General features: G+C 45.2%; 1 protein-coding gene and 1 long non-coding RNA gene across 2 annotated transcripts in view; one reads left to right on the top strand and one right to left on the bottom strand.

Moving 5' to 3' along the window:
- The window catches only part of LOC309716906 (aldehyde dehydrogenase, mitochondrial-like), a 38,497-nt gene extending 33,572 nt beyond the window's left edge, over positions 1–4,925 (top strand). Inside the window, exons 12-13 of the mRNA XM_082551033.1 lie at positions 283–397; positions 4,583–4,925. Coding sequence (XP_082407159.1) covers positions 283–397; positions 4,583–4,615 — 148 coding nt within the window. The 3' untranslated portion in view covers positions 4,616–4,925. The remainder of the gene's footprint in view (positions 1–282; positions 398–4,582) is intronic.
- Positions 1–11,560, bottom strand: part of LOC309716929 — a 26,202-nt gene extending 14,642 nt beyond the window's left edge. Inside the window, exons 1-2 of the long non-coding RNA XR_014279574.1 lie at positions 11,171–11,560; positions 8,170–8,243 (exon numbers count right to left, since the gene is read on the bottom strand). This is a non-coding gene — a long non-coding RNA (uncharacterized lncRNA). The remainder of the gene's footprint in view (positions 1–8,169; positions 8,244–11,170) is intronic.
- Between the last annotated feature and the right edge of the window lie 598 nt (positions 11,561–12,158).

The raw sequence follows: 12,158 nt of genomic DNA, 5'->3' as shown, positions 1-12,158 counted from the left end.
CACTAATGTGCAAACATTCACAGAGGAGGGAAAAGTTGTGTGTTTGAGTGTGTGCACTGAGAGCCTCTCTGTCCTGGAGCATGAGGGGGAATACTGACGTTTCTAATAAGGCCAGGTTTTTCAGTTATTTGTGTAGCTGCACTTTCCAAACACCTACAAATCCAGCTGCTGGAGGACATCACGCAGCAGCGCGTCATCGCTGGTTGGATGTCCACACTATGTTGCTGTAGCTCAGTATTCATTCAGGCCATGTTTAACATCAGCGTTTGTGTTCTTTTGCAGGATTAATTGCTACGACGTGTTTGGGGCTCAGGCTCCGTTTGGAGGCTACAAGGCTTCAGGTGTCGGCAGAGAGCTGGGCCAGTACGGCTTGGACAACTACACAGAAGTTAAAACGGTAATCACTGCTGCCATTTGGTGCTTACAGGCTTTGAATAGGTGGCTCTCATATCTTTAAGCTGGGAATCATAGGTGAGGTTATCATTAGCTTTTCCTTTATTCTGAGCCTCAGAGCACATGTGCCAAATTCAAGGCCCGCCAGCCGAACGTGGCCCGCCACATCATTTTATGTGACCTGCGAGTGATTGTGCAAGACTGTCTTAAAATAAGTTTACTGTATACTGCTCAAAAGCACAGTGACTGCAAACTACATCTCCCACAATGCATTTCAATTATTTGAACCTCAGTGCAGCCAGGAGCAGGGGTGAGAGGCAGAAGATAAGATGAAAGGAATAAAAGACACACAGATACAGTTGTAAACAAGTTATACCTGCTGTAAGGTGCAGTGTAATCAGTGGAAGTCCACCAGAGGTAGGAATGTAGGTCGCATCATACTATGGTAAATATGGTTTATAAATAGGAGGGAATGTTATTTATAACTACAGTATCAAAATGTCCATGTAGTTTATCGTGATGTCCCGGAGGATCTGTTAAATATAGACGTGTGGTCTCCACAGAAACGTCAGAATCTCAGCTCAAAGCTCGTCAAACCATTTCAACGACCAACAAAAAGCCCAAACAGCAAACGATTAAAGAGCAGGTAAACAGATTGTGTAAAAAGATGCAAACATGGATCCCGTTGGGTAATGGTAAATGGACTAGTTCTTATATAGCGCTTTTCCACTCTTCTGAGCACTCAAAGCGCTTCACACCCATTCGCACAAGCACAACTGACATTCACACACATTCATACTCCGATGAATGCATCGGAGAGCAATTTCGGGTTAGTATCTTGCCCAAGGATATTTGGCATGCAGACTAGGGGGAAGCCGGGAATCGAACCACCAACCTTCCGATCAGTAGATGACCTGCTCTACCACCTGAGCTACAGCCACCCGTGCAGGAAGGGTGGGTGCAGGAAGCCGACATCTCACATCGTCACCCTCCAACCAAACGTCCCTGAACCAGCAGCAAAAGAAGACCACACTACACGTCTGAAAAACATTGAATTCCCTCTTGCTTTGGATGCCACCACGATAAAACCGCACAGCTCTATCTGTGTGTGCTGCGAGACCAGGCTCCCATCAAAAATCTGTTTTCTGTTATTTGTTTGCTTATTACGCACCAGTCTATCGTTGTGTACAGAGCTGTCAGCTGCTGTTTTCCCCCAAAAATGACAAAAAAGCCAAATTTTTGCTATTTAGTACCAAAAAAATTCAACTTGCAAAACGCTTAATTATGTCTCCAATAAACCCTCTGCACTATATAGAAATGTTTATGACTACAACAAACTACAACAGCCAAAAAATGGTCAGTGTGAACAATGAGCTACCACCACGTCTACACATGCGTCTTACAGCATATGTAACTTGTATTTTACACATTTATTTCTTCCAATTTAAGTCCAAAGAGTCAAGCTGACAGCTTTCTTTCTTTTTCACAGCAGCTTTTTCTTTATTAGGTAGAAAAACAGTTAAATATGTCTGGCTGTTTAAGATCAAAGTGGGCTGCATGCCTCAGAGGCTGATGCAGGAGGGAGCGCGTGTGAGTCAGGAAATGATCTAATCACGCTTTTTCTGGCAGAAATTCTGATTTCAGTTCAACTCGTGATTTTCTTCAAATTAAGCTTCAGCACAAAATTCACAGCGTACAGTAACATTTACAAGCATGACAGAAAATGACGTCATTTCATCAAAACAATAAATGCTGTTACTCTAATGTATGACGAAAACTAACGTGGTTTCAAATGTATTTATTAATAAGGAACATGCAGGTACAGCCTTTAAAGCTTTTGACCAGTTATTACAAATGAAGAACTAAAAGGACCATTTTTGACTTAACTTAAAAAAGTGCAAACAATCCTTTATTATGTGAAGTTACAGTTAAGTAAAATACAACAGAAACCGTATTTGGTGAGACACCATGTCACAGTGTGTTATGGCACCTCCTAACTGTCCTCTGGTTCTGCTTAATAAATAACGCTACAGATCCTGGGTCAGTCAGGAGCGCTGCAAAAAACCGCAGCTTTGGGCGTCACATGATCGCGCTGTCTGAAATCGCAGTTTTGATCAGAGAATGATCAATCGTTCAGCCTTCTGTGGTTAGAGAGGAAAGGCTTGGCTTGCATATCTTAAACTCGGTCTTCTAATCAGGGTCGTAGTATCAGCTGAGCGTTTAATTAGGCTCAGTTATCAGCATTAGTTATGCAGTATGTTAGAAAGGATTAAGTCATATAAAATCGATCGTTGTCAAACCCATAAAGAATCATTTTATTGTGTTCAGTCAGACTGAGTCACAAATATTTGTGTCAAAGATTTGATACCTGGGAATAATGTTTCTGCACCGTAGGGATGGGTATCGTTTAGGTTTTATCCGATACTGGTGCCAAACCGGTACTTTTGAAACGGTGCCGGTGCTCAAACGGTGCTCAAACCGGTGCTTAAAGAATGGAGAACACAAAATTGGTCCAAAAACCTCTCATGTTCAGCTGTTTTTTGTAAAAAGATAACAATGTTAGCCTTTTCTGCAGCTATGGGGCATATATGGTATCACTCTTGGCTGGAAGCAGTGCTTAAACAATGGAAAAAACACAAACTTTGTCCAAAAACCTCTCATGTTTAACTGTTTTCCACTTTTTCTTTGGTCATTTTAGCCTTTTTGGCCAGGGTGAAGGGAGTATCTGCCATCAAACAAGAAGACAGCTGCATGTAGCTATGATGGTGTTTGCTAGTTCACCTTACATGCATTAATGTAATAACGTGGTTAGCCTACTCAACGTAAATTACACTCGAACAACATTAAGCTACTCACGCAGAGAAGAACGGCTGCTGCTGCATCATCATCCTCATCATTTCTGCTACACTGGCAGGGCTAGGGGCCAGGACTCTCCTCTTCGGGTTCTTGGGGGATGTTGCATAACAGGCACCACACCCGCAGTAGATGCGCTCGGTGTGAGGTCTCGCAGCAAGCTATCAAATACGGCGCATTTCTGGGCTTTTAAAAAAAACGCTATGCGTCGCCAGGTGTTTCATCGGATTCTTGGTGTTGCCTCCTTTGACAGTATCACAGTATCAGCTTAAAGCACTTGTTGCTGCTGAGTTTGCATATTTTGCTGTGAAGTACAGCCAGACTTTTGACCGCTTCGCCTTGGGCATTTTTAATCTGTAGCTCTGCTCTAAAAGAACGTACGTACCTGGACCCGCCTACTATCCTCGGAAACGTAAAATGATTGGCTAGAAGTGTATCACAGCTCAGGAAAAAAAAGCACCGAAATAAAGCACCGAAATGTGCGCTGCTTTTCGGTCTGGTTACTACCGTTTATGTCAGAACCGGTGCCATCATGGCACCGGACACCGGTACCCATCCCTACTGCACCGTGTACAAAAACAGGACGTAACAGAGTCATCCTTTAATATTAAATATAATATTAGGTCACAGTAGGGATGGGACTTTTTGAAAACACTGAGTGCAGCGATGCACTCCTCAAACACAACTCTGAAGTTTGCAGACAACACAAACGTGGTGGGTTTTATACCAAACAATGAGAGGGGCACCTCTCCCTGTTTGTTGAACAACCTGCTGATTAACACCAGCAAGACCAAGGAGGTCATAGTCGACTACAGGAGGTCCAGGAGGACAGAGCACCCACCTCTCCTCATCCGAGGAGCCTCCACAAAGCCTCTTCTTCCTCAGGAAACTGAAGCGGGCTGGACTCCCCCCCCGTTTGCTCAGAGCTTTTTACAGAGGAAGGCCAGTCGTATTGCTGCTGACCCCACTCTCCCAGGACTGTTCATCGCTGCCATCGAGGTCACGGCATAGTTACATAGAAACCCCCACCTGAGGGACAGCTTTCTGCCAAGAGCTGTGAAAGCCATCTGTCCACCTGCCCTTCCCTCTGCTTCCCTGCACACACACTCACATCCAGTCGCTGCACTCTCGAGACTTCTGCCTGTGTTTTTCACTTTTTGCCCTTTTTTAAAATCTTACTTATGTATTTATTGATCTTTTGTTTTCTTTATCAGCGAGGGCATCACAGTAAGTTTTGTAATGTTTTAGTAACATAATGACAATAAATGTGATGCACCCTGTGATGCAGTGTACATTAGACATTTCTTACATGTTGACAGCCTGCTCGTGCTTTCAGGTGACCATCAAGGTACTGCAAAAGAATTCTTAGACGTGTGCAGTGAGACGGGACGACAGCTGACTGAAAGAGATGCAGAGAAGATAAACTGTCCTCTGGTACACAAGCAGTACCAACCTGCTGAAGCGAGGTGGAATCTGTGCTGTGGATTCAAAAAATCATCTCCCCACTTAAAGGTTGATCTCAGTGAAATATGTTAGTGAATGAAATCACCGAACTCGATTAGTTTTCAGTCATGGCTGAGATCAAACACTAGGATCAGAATTTGATCGTATTACTGCAGCTGTATGTAGAGAGTCTGTGGACTTGTCTCTCATTTTTCATAATAAATTGATTTGAGTCACTCTGCTTCATGTGTGTGTGTGCAAACTCGCAGACGACCAATTACACTGTTGAAAAATGAAAGCACATTTTAATCAGAGTAGCATCAATCAGGTAAACATCTGTGAGTGTTAAATAGTTTCAGCTGCTGTGCTGTTAATGAAATTAACAGCAGGTGCAACAATGAGACAAACCCTAAAGCAGCAGCGGTTTAACAGGTGGAGGACACTCGTGTTTTTCTCTGCTCATCTTTTTAAAACTAGTTCTGAATTTGGCTCAGGCCAGTTTCACTACTGATATCAAGACGTGATACCTGGACACAGCACGGGTTGCACAGGTAGCTGTTCCAGGATGGCTCATCAACACGTGCCATACAGTTTGCCGTGTCTCCAGCACAGGCTGCAGAGGATGAAGGAGATTCCAGAAAACAGGCAGTTAGAGCAGCTTTGACTCTCTGACCAGAAACAGACTTCGTAGAGTGGCCTGAGTGCCTCATGTCCTCTGGTTGGCCCCGTCCTTACTGCCTGGGAGTGTGGACTGCCTCGAGTAGCTATCAATATGAAGAAGTGAAGCTTTTTCTTCATATGTGAATTATATGGACATTGAGGCTGTGGACAGCTACAGGTACCTTGGTGTTCATCTGAACAACAGACTGGACTGGACTCATAACTCAGACGCCCTCTACAGGAAAGGGCAGAGCAGGCTGTACCTGCTGCGGAGACTCAGGTCGTTTGGGGTGGAGGGCCCACTCCTGAAGACCTTCTATGACTCTGTGGTGGCTTCTGCTATCTTTTATGGCGTGGTCTGCTGGGGCGGCAGCATCTCTGCTGGGGACAGGAAGAGACTGAACAGGGTGATCCGAAGGGCCAGCTCTGTTCTAGGATGCCCTCTGGACCCAGTGGAGGTGGTGAGTGACAGGAGAACGGCGGCTAAGCTGTCATCCCTGATGGACAACATCTCCCACCCCATGCAGGAGACTGTGACAGCACTGAGCAGCTCCTTCAGTGGGAGACTGCGGCACCCACGGTGTGGGACGGAGAGATTTCGCAGGTCTTTCCTCCCCACTGCTGTCAGACTCCATAATAAAGACTTTAACTGAACAAACACACACATCCATACATGTGCAATAATACTAAGTGCAATAATCCTTTCTGTCATCGTTGTATTTTTACTCAGTTGTATATAGCATTCGTATTCTATTTTTATCTTATTGTATATTTATTTTATTTTATTCTACTGTATATAGTATTTTATTTTATTCTATTCTGTACAGTTGTGTACTGTATTTATTCTTATTGTATTCTAATTTTTGCCTCATAACTTTTGCACTGTCCACTTCCTGCTGTGACAAAACAAATTTCCCACGTGTGGGACTAATAAAGGTTATCTTATCTTATCTTATTATTTAACTACTTAGAGCCATAGTTATGCTAAACACAACAAGTAGTCGTTGAATTCAACAATTACCATTACATCCAGAACTGATTGTGGAATGACTGCTTCAGCTCTAGCTCTGGTTCAGCTTCTACATTTAAATATCGCGGGCTTCATGTGAGCCTTCGACTGAAACCTTGCGCTGCCAAAAAAAAAAGAAGAAAAACCCGCCAAAAAGCCCTGAATCAGATGTTACAGTCATGTAATCCAAGTGCATTTCACCTGAACTACCTGAACCTGAAGCAGCACCGTGGAGTCTGCTACCAGTAAATTCATGTTCGGCTGCCATTGCTCCTCCAGTAGAGCTTCAAACTCCGCTAGTACAGAATTAAAGCAGATAACTCGTCTTTGCAGATTAGGTCCTGCTTAGCTCGACACCTGTCTGCATATGCAGATGTTCCTTTTCCGTTAACAGAAGTTCCTGCTTGTTGTGTCATCCTGTTCAACATCGTGTCCATTTATGAATGCACTGAAGAACTACCAGTATGCATGCTGCCACACCAAGCACCATTACTATCACTTTCATGCTGGATTGTGATGCTGGCAGCACTACAACTAACTTTATTACCATTGGGGCAAATTGGAACAGCGCCACAAATATTTAATACCGAAACCTGACCTTCTTGCAGTAATAGTGTTGATGCTAGATAAGTCATCATTGAGAGTTGGGAGCCTTCACCGTCTCCTGAGCAGATGTGGTCTGCTCATGTCTGCCCTTATCATTCTGTCTGTTCTCAGTTCCTTTATTAGCACGTGTGCCATTTCCATCATTTCCGTCAGCTCAGTTTCTGCGTTTCCTGTTCACCACCTGCATCCAGTCGCCAGTGTTCCTCAGCATCATCATCTTTTTCCTTACTGTGATCAATCTTTGTCTTTCATGGAGGAACAGCCATGATTTCTTGTCCTGGTGGACTCATTCTCTACATGTTTATCCAACAAACCACATTCCTGCCAACCCAGATCATTTAATCCTCTAAGCCACATTCAATTTAAAAAACAAACAAACAATACAAACGTATCAAATTTCTCCCAGGGGCAGTAAGGTCCAAAGCAGTGTTATGATTTAAGTCAAAGCAGTTTGTTACTGGGAGAGTCCGTGGGAAACTTTGATTTGATTTTCAAGCTGCTTTTCCCCCCAGTTTCTGACTCCAGTAGAGCTTATCCAGAGGTCTTAGTTTTTGAACGCGACTACCTCTTATTGTACATCAGGAAACTCGAACCACAGGGACGCCTGCAGAATAATAGCTAAGTATGATACTAAAGAGCGTGGGTGAGCGTCTGGTGGCTGGGCCTTAGTCCATGGGGCCCGACTGGGCACAGTCCAAAAAAGGGACATTGGCCCATCCTCCTGCAGGCCCACCACCCGCAGGAGGCGCCGTAGGGGTCGGGTGCAATGTGTGCCTGGTGGCGGCCAGGAGCAGAGGTCATGGGGGACTGATCCCCAGCTACCAAGACTAGCAGTCACAGGAGACCCCGGGGCAGACCCAGGACACTCTGGAGAGATTATATCTCTCGGCTGGCCTGGGAACGCCTTGGTGTTCCCCCGGATAAGCTGGAGGAGGTGGCTGAGGAGAGGGAGGTCTGGGCTTCTCTGCTTAGGCTGCTGCCCCTGCAACCCGGCCCCGGATAACCGTAATATGATGGATGGATGGGTGTATTCGTCACCTAGAGATTTCTGAGGACACCGCCTGTGAACAACACTAGTCTTGTACTGGTTAATGTACTCCAGTTACAGGTTATCTTCAGAGAAATAAATGAAAGGGGAAACACAGCAGTACATTTTGTTCAAATGACACAATTTTGCACTTTACATTTAGGTCATATTTGCTAACCTGCCAGCAGCCTCCTTGTAGTTTCAGGACTTTGCAGTGAAACTAACGGACACTCAACAGCAGAGGTACAGCACCTGTACACAGACAGGGTCAAATTAATCCTCAGGGGTCCTTCTTGGACACACACACACACACACACACACACACACACACACACACACAGGTTTTCATCTTATTTGTGAAACTTCTTTGAAGAGAAAGGCATCCACAGAGAACCTGAGCACACTGTGCCCACCTGACAGGAACTGGGAGCGTCTGCCTTCTGTTCTGCTGTCGATGTGGAGAACCAACTACAGTAAGAAATGTGTATGACAGTTCCTGCAAGCAACACACCCACCCGTAGTCTCTAATGTCCACTCTAGGCATGGGGTTTGGATCTTTTGAGCTTGTAACATAGCACAAGTCCACATAAAGCCTTTCCCCAGCCATAAGAACTTCCACCTGGACCAAAAAATACACAAAATACCTGAGAAGATAGAGTGCCCTGAAGAAAGGGGCCCTTACTGGGCTGTTCAGATGAAAACCTTGGATCACCCCTTTGTGCATGAGTAAAAAAAGAAAGAAAAAACTTTGTAGGATTGTGCATTACAACAGTGTGAATTCATTGCAGTGCTTCTGTAAAATGCAATTTCTAACAACATTTTATATGATTTGCCAAATGACTTTTTTAAATAAGTACTAAATTGGTTCATTTAATTTTAAAATCACTCTTTCAAAGTCTGCTTTGTAGATGTGAGGAAGCAGTTTAAGAGTCTGAATGCTCGGAAAGCTCCCGGCCCAGACGGTGTGTCTCCTGCCACCCTCAGACACTGTGCAAACGAGCTGGCCCCAGTGTTTTCTGGCATTTTCAACTCCTCACTGCAGGCATGTCATGTGCCTGCCTGCTTCAAGTCCTCCACCATAATCCCTGTCCCCAAGAAACCTAGGATCACTGGACTAAATGACTACAGACCCGTGGCTCTGACATCTGTGGTCATGAAGTCATTTGAGTGCCTAGTTCTCTCCCATCTCAAGACCCTCACGGCCCCCCTCCTGGACCCCCTGCAGTTTGCATATAGAGCCAACAGGTCTGTAGACGACGCCATCAACATGGCCCTACACTTCATCCTGCAGCATCTGGACTCCCCAGGAACCTACGCCAGGATCCTGTTTGTGGACTTCAGCTCTGCCTTCAACACCATCCTTCCAGACCATCTCCGAGGCAAGCTTTCCCAGATGAATGTGCCTGATCCCATCTGCCGGTGGATCACTGACTTCCTGACGGACAGGAAGCAGCACGTGAGGCTGGGAAAGAATGTCTCGGACTCCCGGACCATCAGCACCGGCTCCCCTCAGGGCTGTGTTCTTTCTCCTCTGCTCTTCTCCCTGTACACCAACTGCTGCACCTCCACCCACCAGTCTGTCAAGCTAATCAAGTTTGCAGATGACACCACTGTTATTGGACTCATCTCTGACGGGGACGAGTCTGCCTACAGGAGGGAGGTTGAACGTCTGGTGTCCTGGTGCAGCCACAACAACCTGGTGCTGAATGCCCAGAAGACAGTGGAGATTATTGTGGACTTCAGGAAGCACACAGCCCCACTCCCCCCCATCATCCTGACTGACACCCCCATCACCTCTGTGGACTCATTCCGCTTCCTGGGTACCACCATCACCCAGGACCTGAAGTGGGAGCCCACCATCACCTCCGTCATCAAGAAAGCCCAGCAGAGGATGTACTTCCTGAGGCAGCTGAAGAAATTCAACCTGCCAATACGGACGATGATGCAATTCTACACTGCAATCATCGAGTCCATCCTCACCTCCTCCATCACCGTGTGGTACGCTGGAGCCACTATCAGGGACAAACAGAGACTGCAGCGTGTTGTGCGCTCTGCTGAGAAGGTGATTGGCTGCAGACTCCCATCTCTGCAGGACCTGTACACCTCCAGGACTCTGCGGCGTGCAGCTCGGATCTCAGCTGACCCTTCTCACCCTGGACACAGTCTGTTTGACCTGCTCCCCTCAGGCAGGAGGCTCCGGTCCATTCGCACCAGAACCTCTCGCCATAAGAACAGTTTCTTCCCCTCTGCTGTTGGACACATGAACAATAACCGTATGACTGTCCCCACCACTAACACATGACCCTACGCTGTGTCACTGCATCATTCTATGTTTGGCACTGATCACCATCTGCACTCATGTATATATCATGTATATATCTATCTACTTAGCACTTTTAATTCTTATTTTTATGTTTATTTAAGCGTTATCTGACGGTATGTTTGCACTAAGTACTGCAGCAATTTCCTAATGTTGTAAACCTGCTCAACATTTGCCAATAAAACCCTTTCTGATTTTTTTCTCTCCCTTAGAGATAGGGTGAGAAGTTCAGCCATCCGAGAGGGGCTCAGAGTAGAGCCGCTGCTCCTGCGCATAAAAGGAGCCAGCTGAGATGGTTCGGGCATCTGAAAAGGATGCCCCCTGGGCGCCTCCTGGGTGAGGTGTTCCAGGCATGTCCCACCGGGAGGAGGCCCCGGGGCAGACCCAGGACACGCTGGAGAGATTATATCTCTCGGCTGGCCTGGGAACGCCTTGGTGTTCCCCCGGATAAGCTGGAGGAGGTGGCTGGGGAGAGGGAGGTCTGGGCCTCTTTGCTGCTGCCCCCGCGACCCGGCCCCGGATAAGTGGAAGAAAATGGATGGATGGATGATTACTATTATTATTACTGCTACTAATACTATCTATTTCACCTTTCGATTTTTCTAACTGTAACATCTGCTCTTACCAGCAGCACTTTATACATAGAGTAAATTAATCCTGAGCATGACTGAATTCAGATTATTGGTGCTGCCCTCCACAACAGATCCAGTTTCTCATGTTGCCTTCAAATAAATATGCAATCCTTCTGCATTAAATTACTTGTAAAAATGCCTCTGAGTTCATCAGGCTAACATTTAGCAGCTGTATGATATGAAAATAACAAAAGAAGTGTTTTATAGCTGGAAAACATTTCACTTACCAGAGCTGGACACTTGGTGGGTGCACAGAAACGTAAGTGAGGAGGAAACCAGAAGAATAAAATGAAAAAACATTGTCCCAGCTAGATTTCTGGAAATCAAATGTGTTGAAGAAAATTATGAAACATGAAGTCCAAAGGTGCCTTGAAAGGGAATGGGCTCTGAGTTTCCTGCTTTGCTTTTCTGTTGCAGAGAACAATGCTGGCAGTGAAGGCTGTTTTTGTTTTCCAGCACTGCATCCGCTCGTTTCGTTATAGCAGCCATGCCTTCAGTGAAAGCGAGTGTCGTAAAATCACCAAACAGGAAGCCCGACAGAGGCCGGTCAGGTCTGCTTCCTGGGAAGGTTCCCATGTATCCCTCTGCAGAATACTTTTTTCAACTGCCCTTACATAATGTGAGTAAGTATGGAGCGTTACACCTTTTTAACAGGGCTTTAGAGAAAACGTAAGAACAGCAGTTTTGTGAGTCAGCCCTCGACTGGTTATAGTCTGTTCAGATGCTGACACGACAAGGATAGAAAGACCCTCACATAATAATAATAATAATAATAATTTCTATTTATAAAGCGCCTTTCAAGACACCCAAGGACACTTTACAATAGGATAAAACACGTAATGAAAAAATGACAAAATGAAGAACAATAACACAAAAACACAAGATAAAATTTACAAACAGTGGGTTCACAGTAAATATGCAGATTTGCAGACATTTCACTTTTATCTCTTCTTTTAAGCTTCATTAAAATCCATTTTTTCTTTCTGACATACAAAGCATTTATGAAAGTAATCTGACTGTTAAAAAAGTAAATCTTAAAATGAGACATACACAGCAGGCGCTCAGCTGGATGTGTAGAGACAGAGCCGTTCTGCAAACTCTGACTAGAGAGTCCATTTGGGAGATGAATCCTGAACCACTTTGACTCAGGTCTGCTGACACAAAAGATCAGAATAATGAAGATTTCTGGTCATTTCCAAGGTTCACCTGAATCGA

The sequence above is a fragment of the Aulonocara stuartgranti genome (genome assembly GCF_965226115.1).
Source record: "Aulonocara stuartgranti genome assembly, chromosome: 11".
Taxonomy (NCBI): domain Eukaryota; kingdom Metazoa; phylum Chordata; class Actinopteri; order Cichliformes; family Cichlidae; genus Aulonocara; species Aulonocara stuartgranti.
This window is presented reverse-complemented; position numbering and strand designations above follow the sequence as displayed.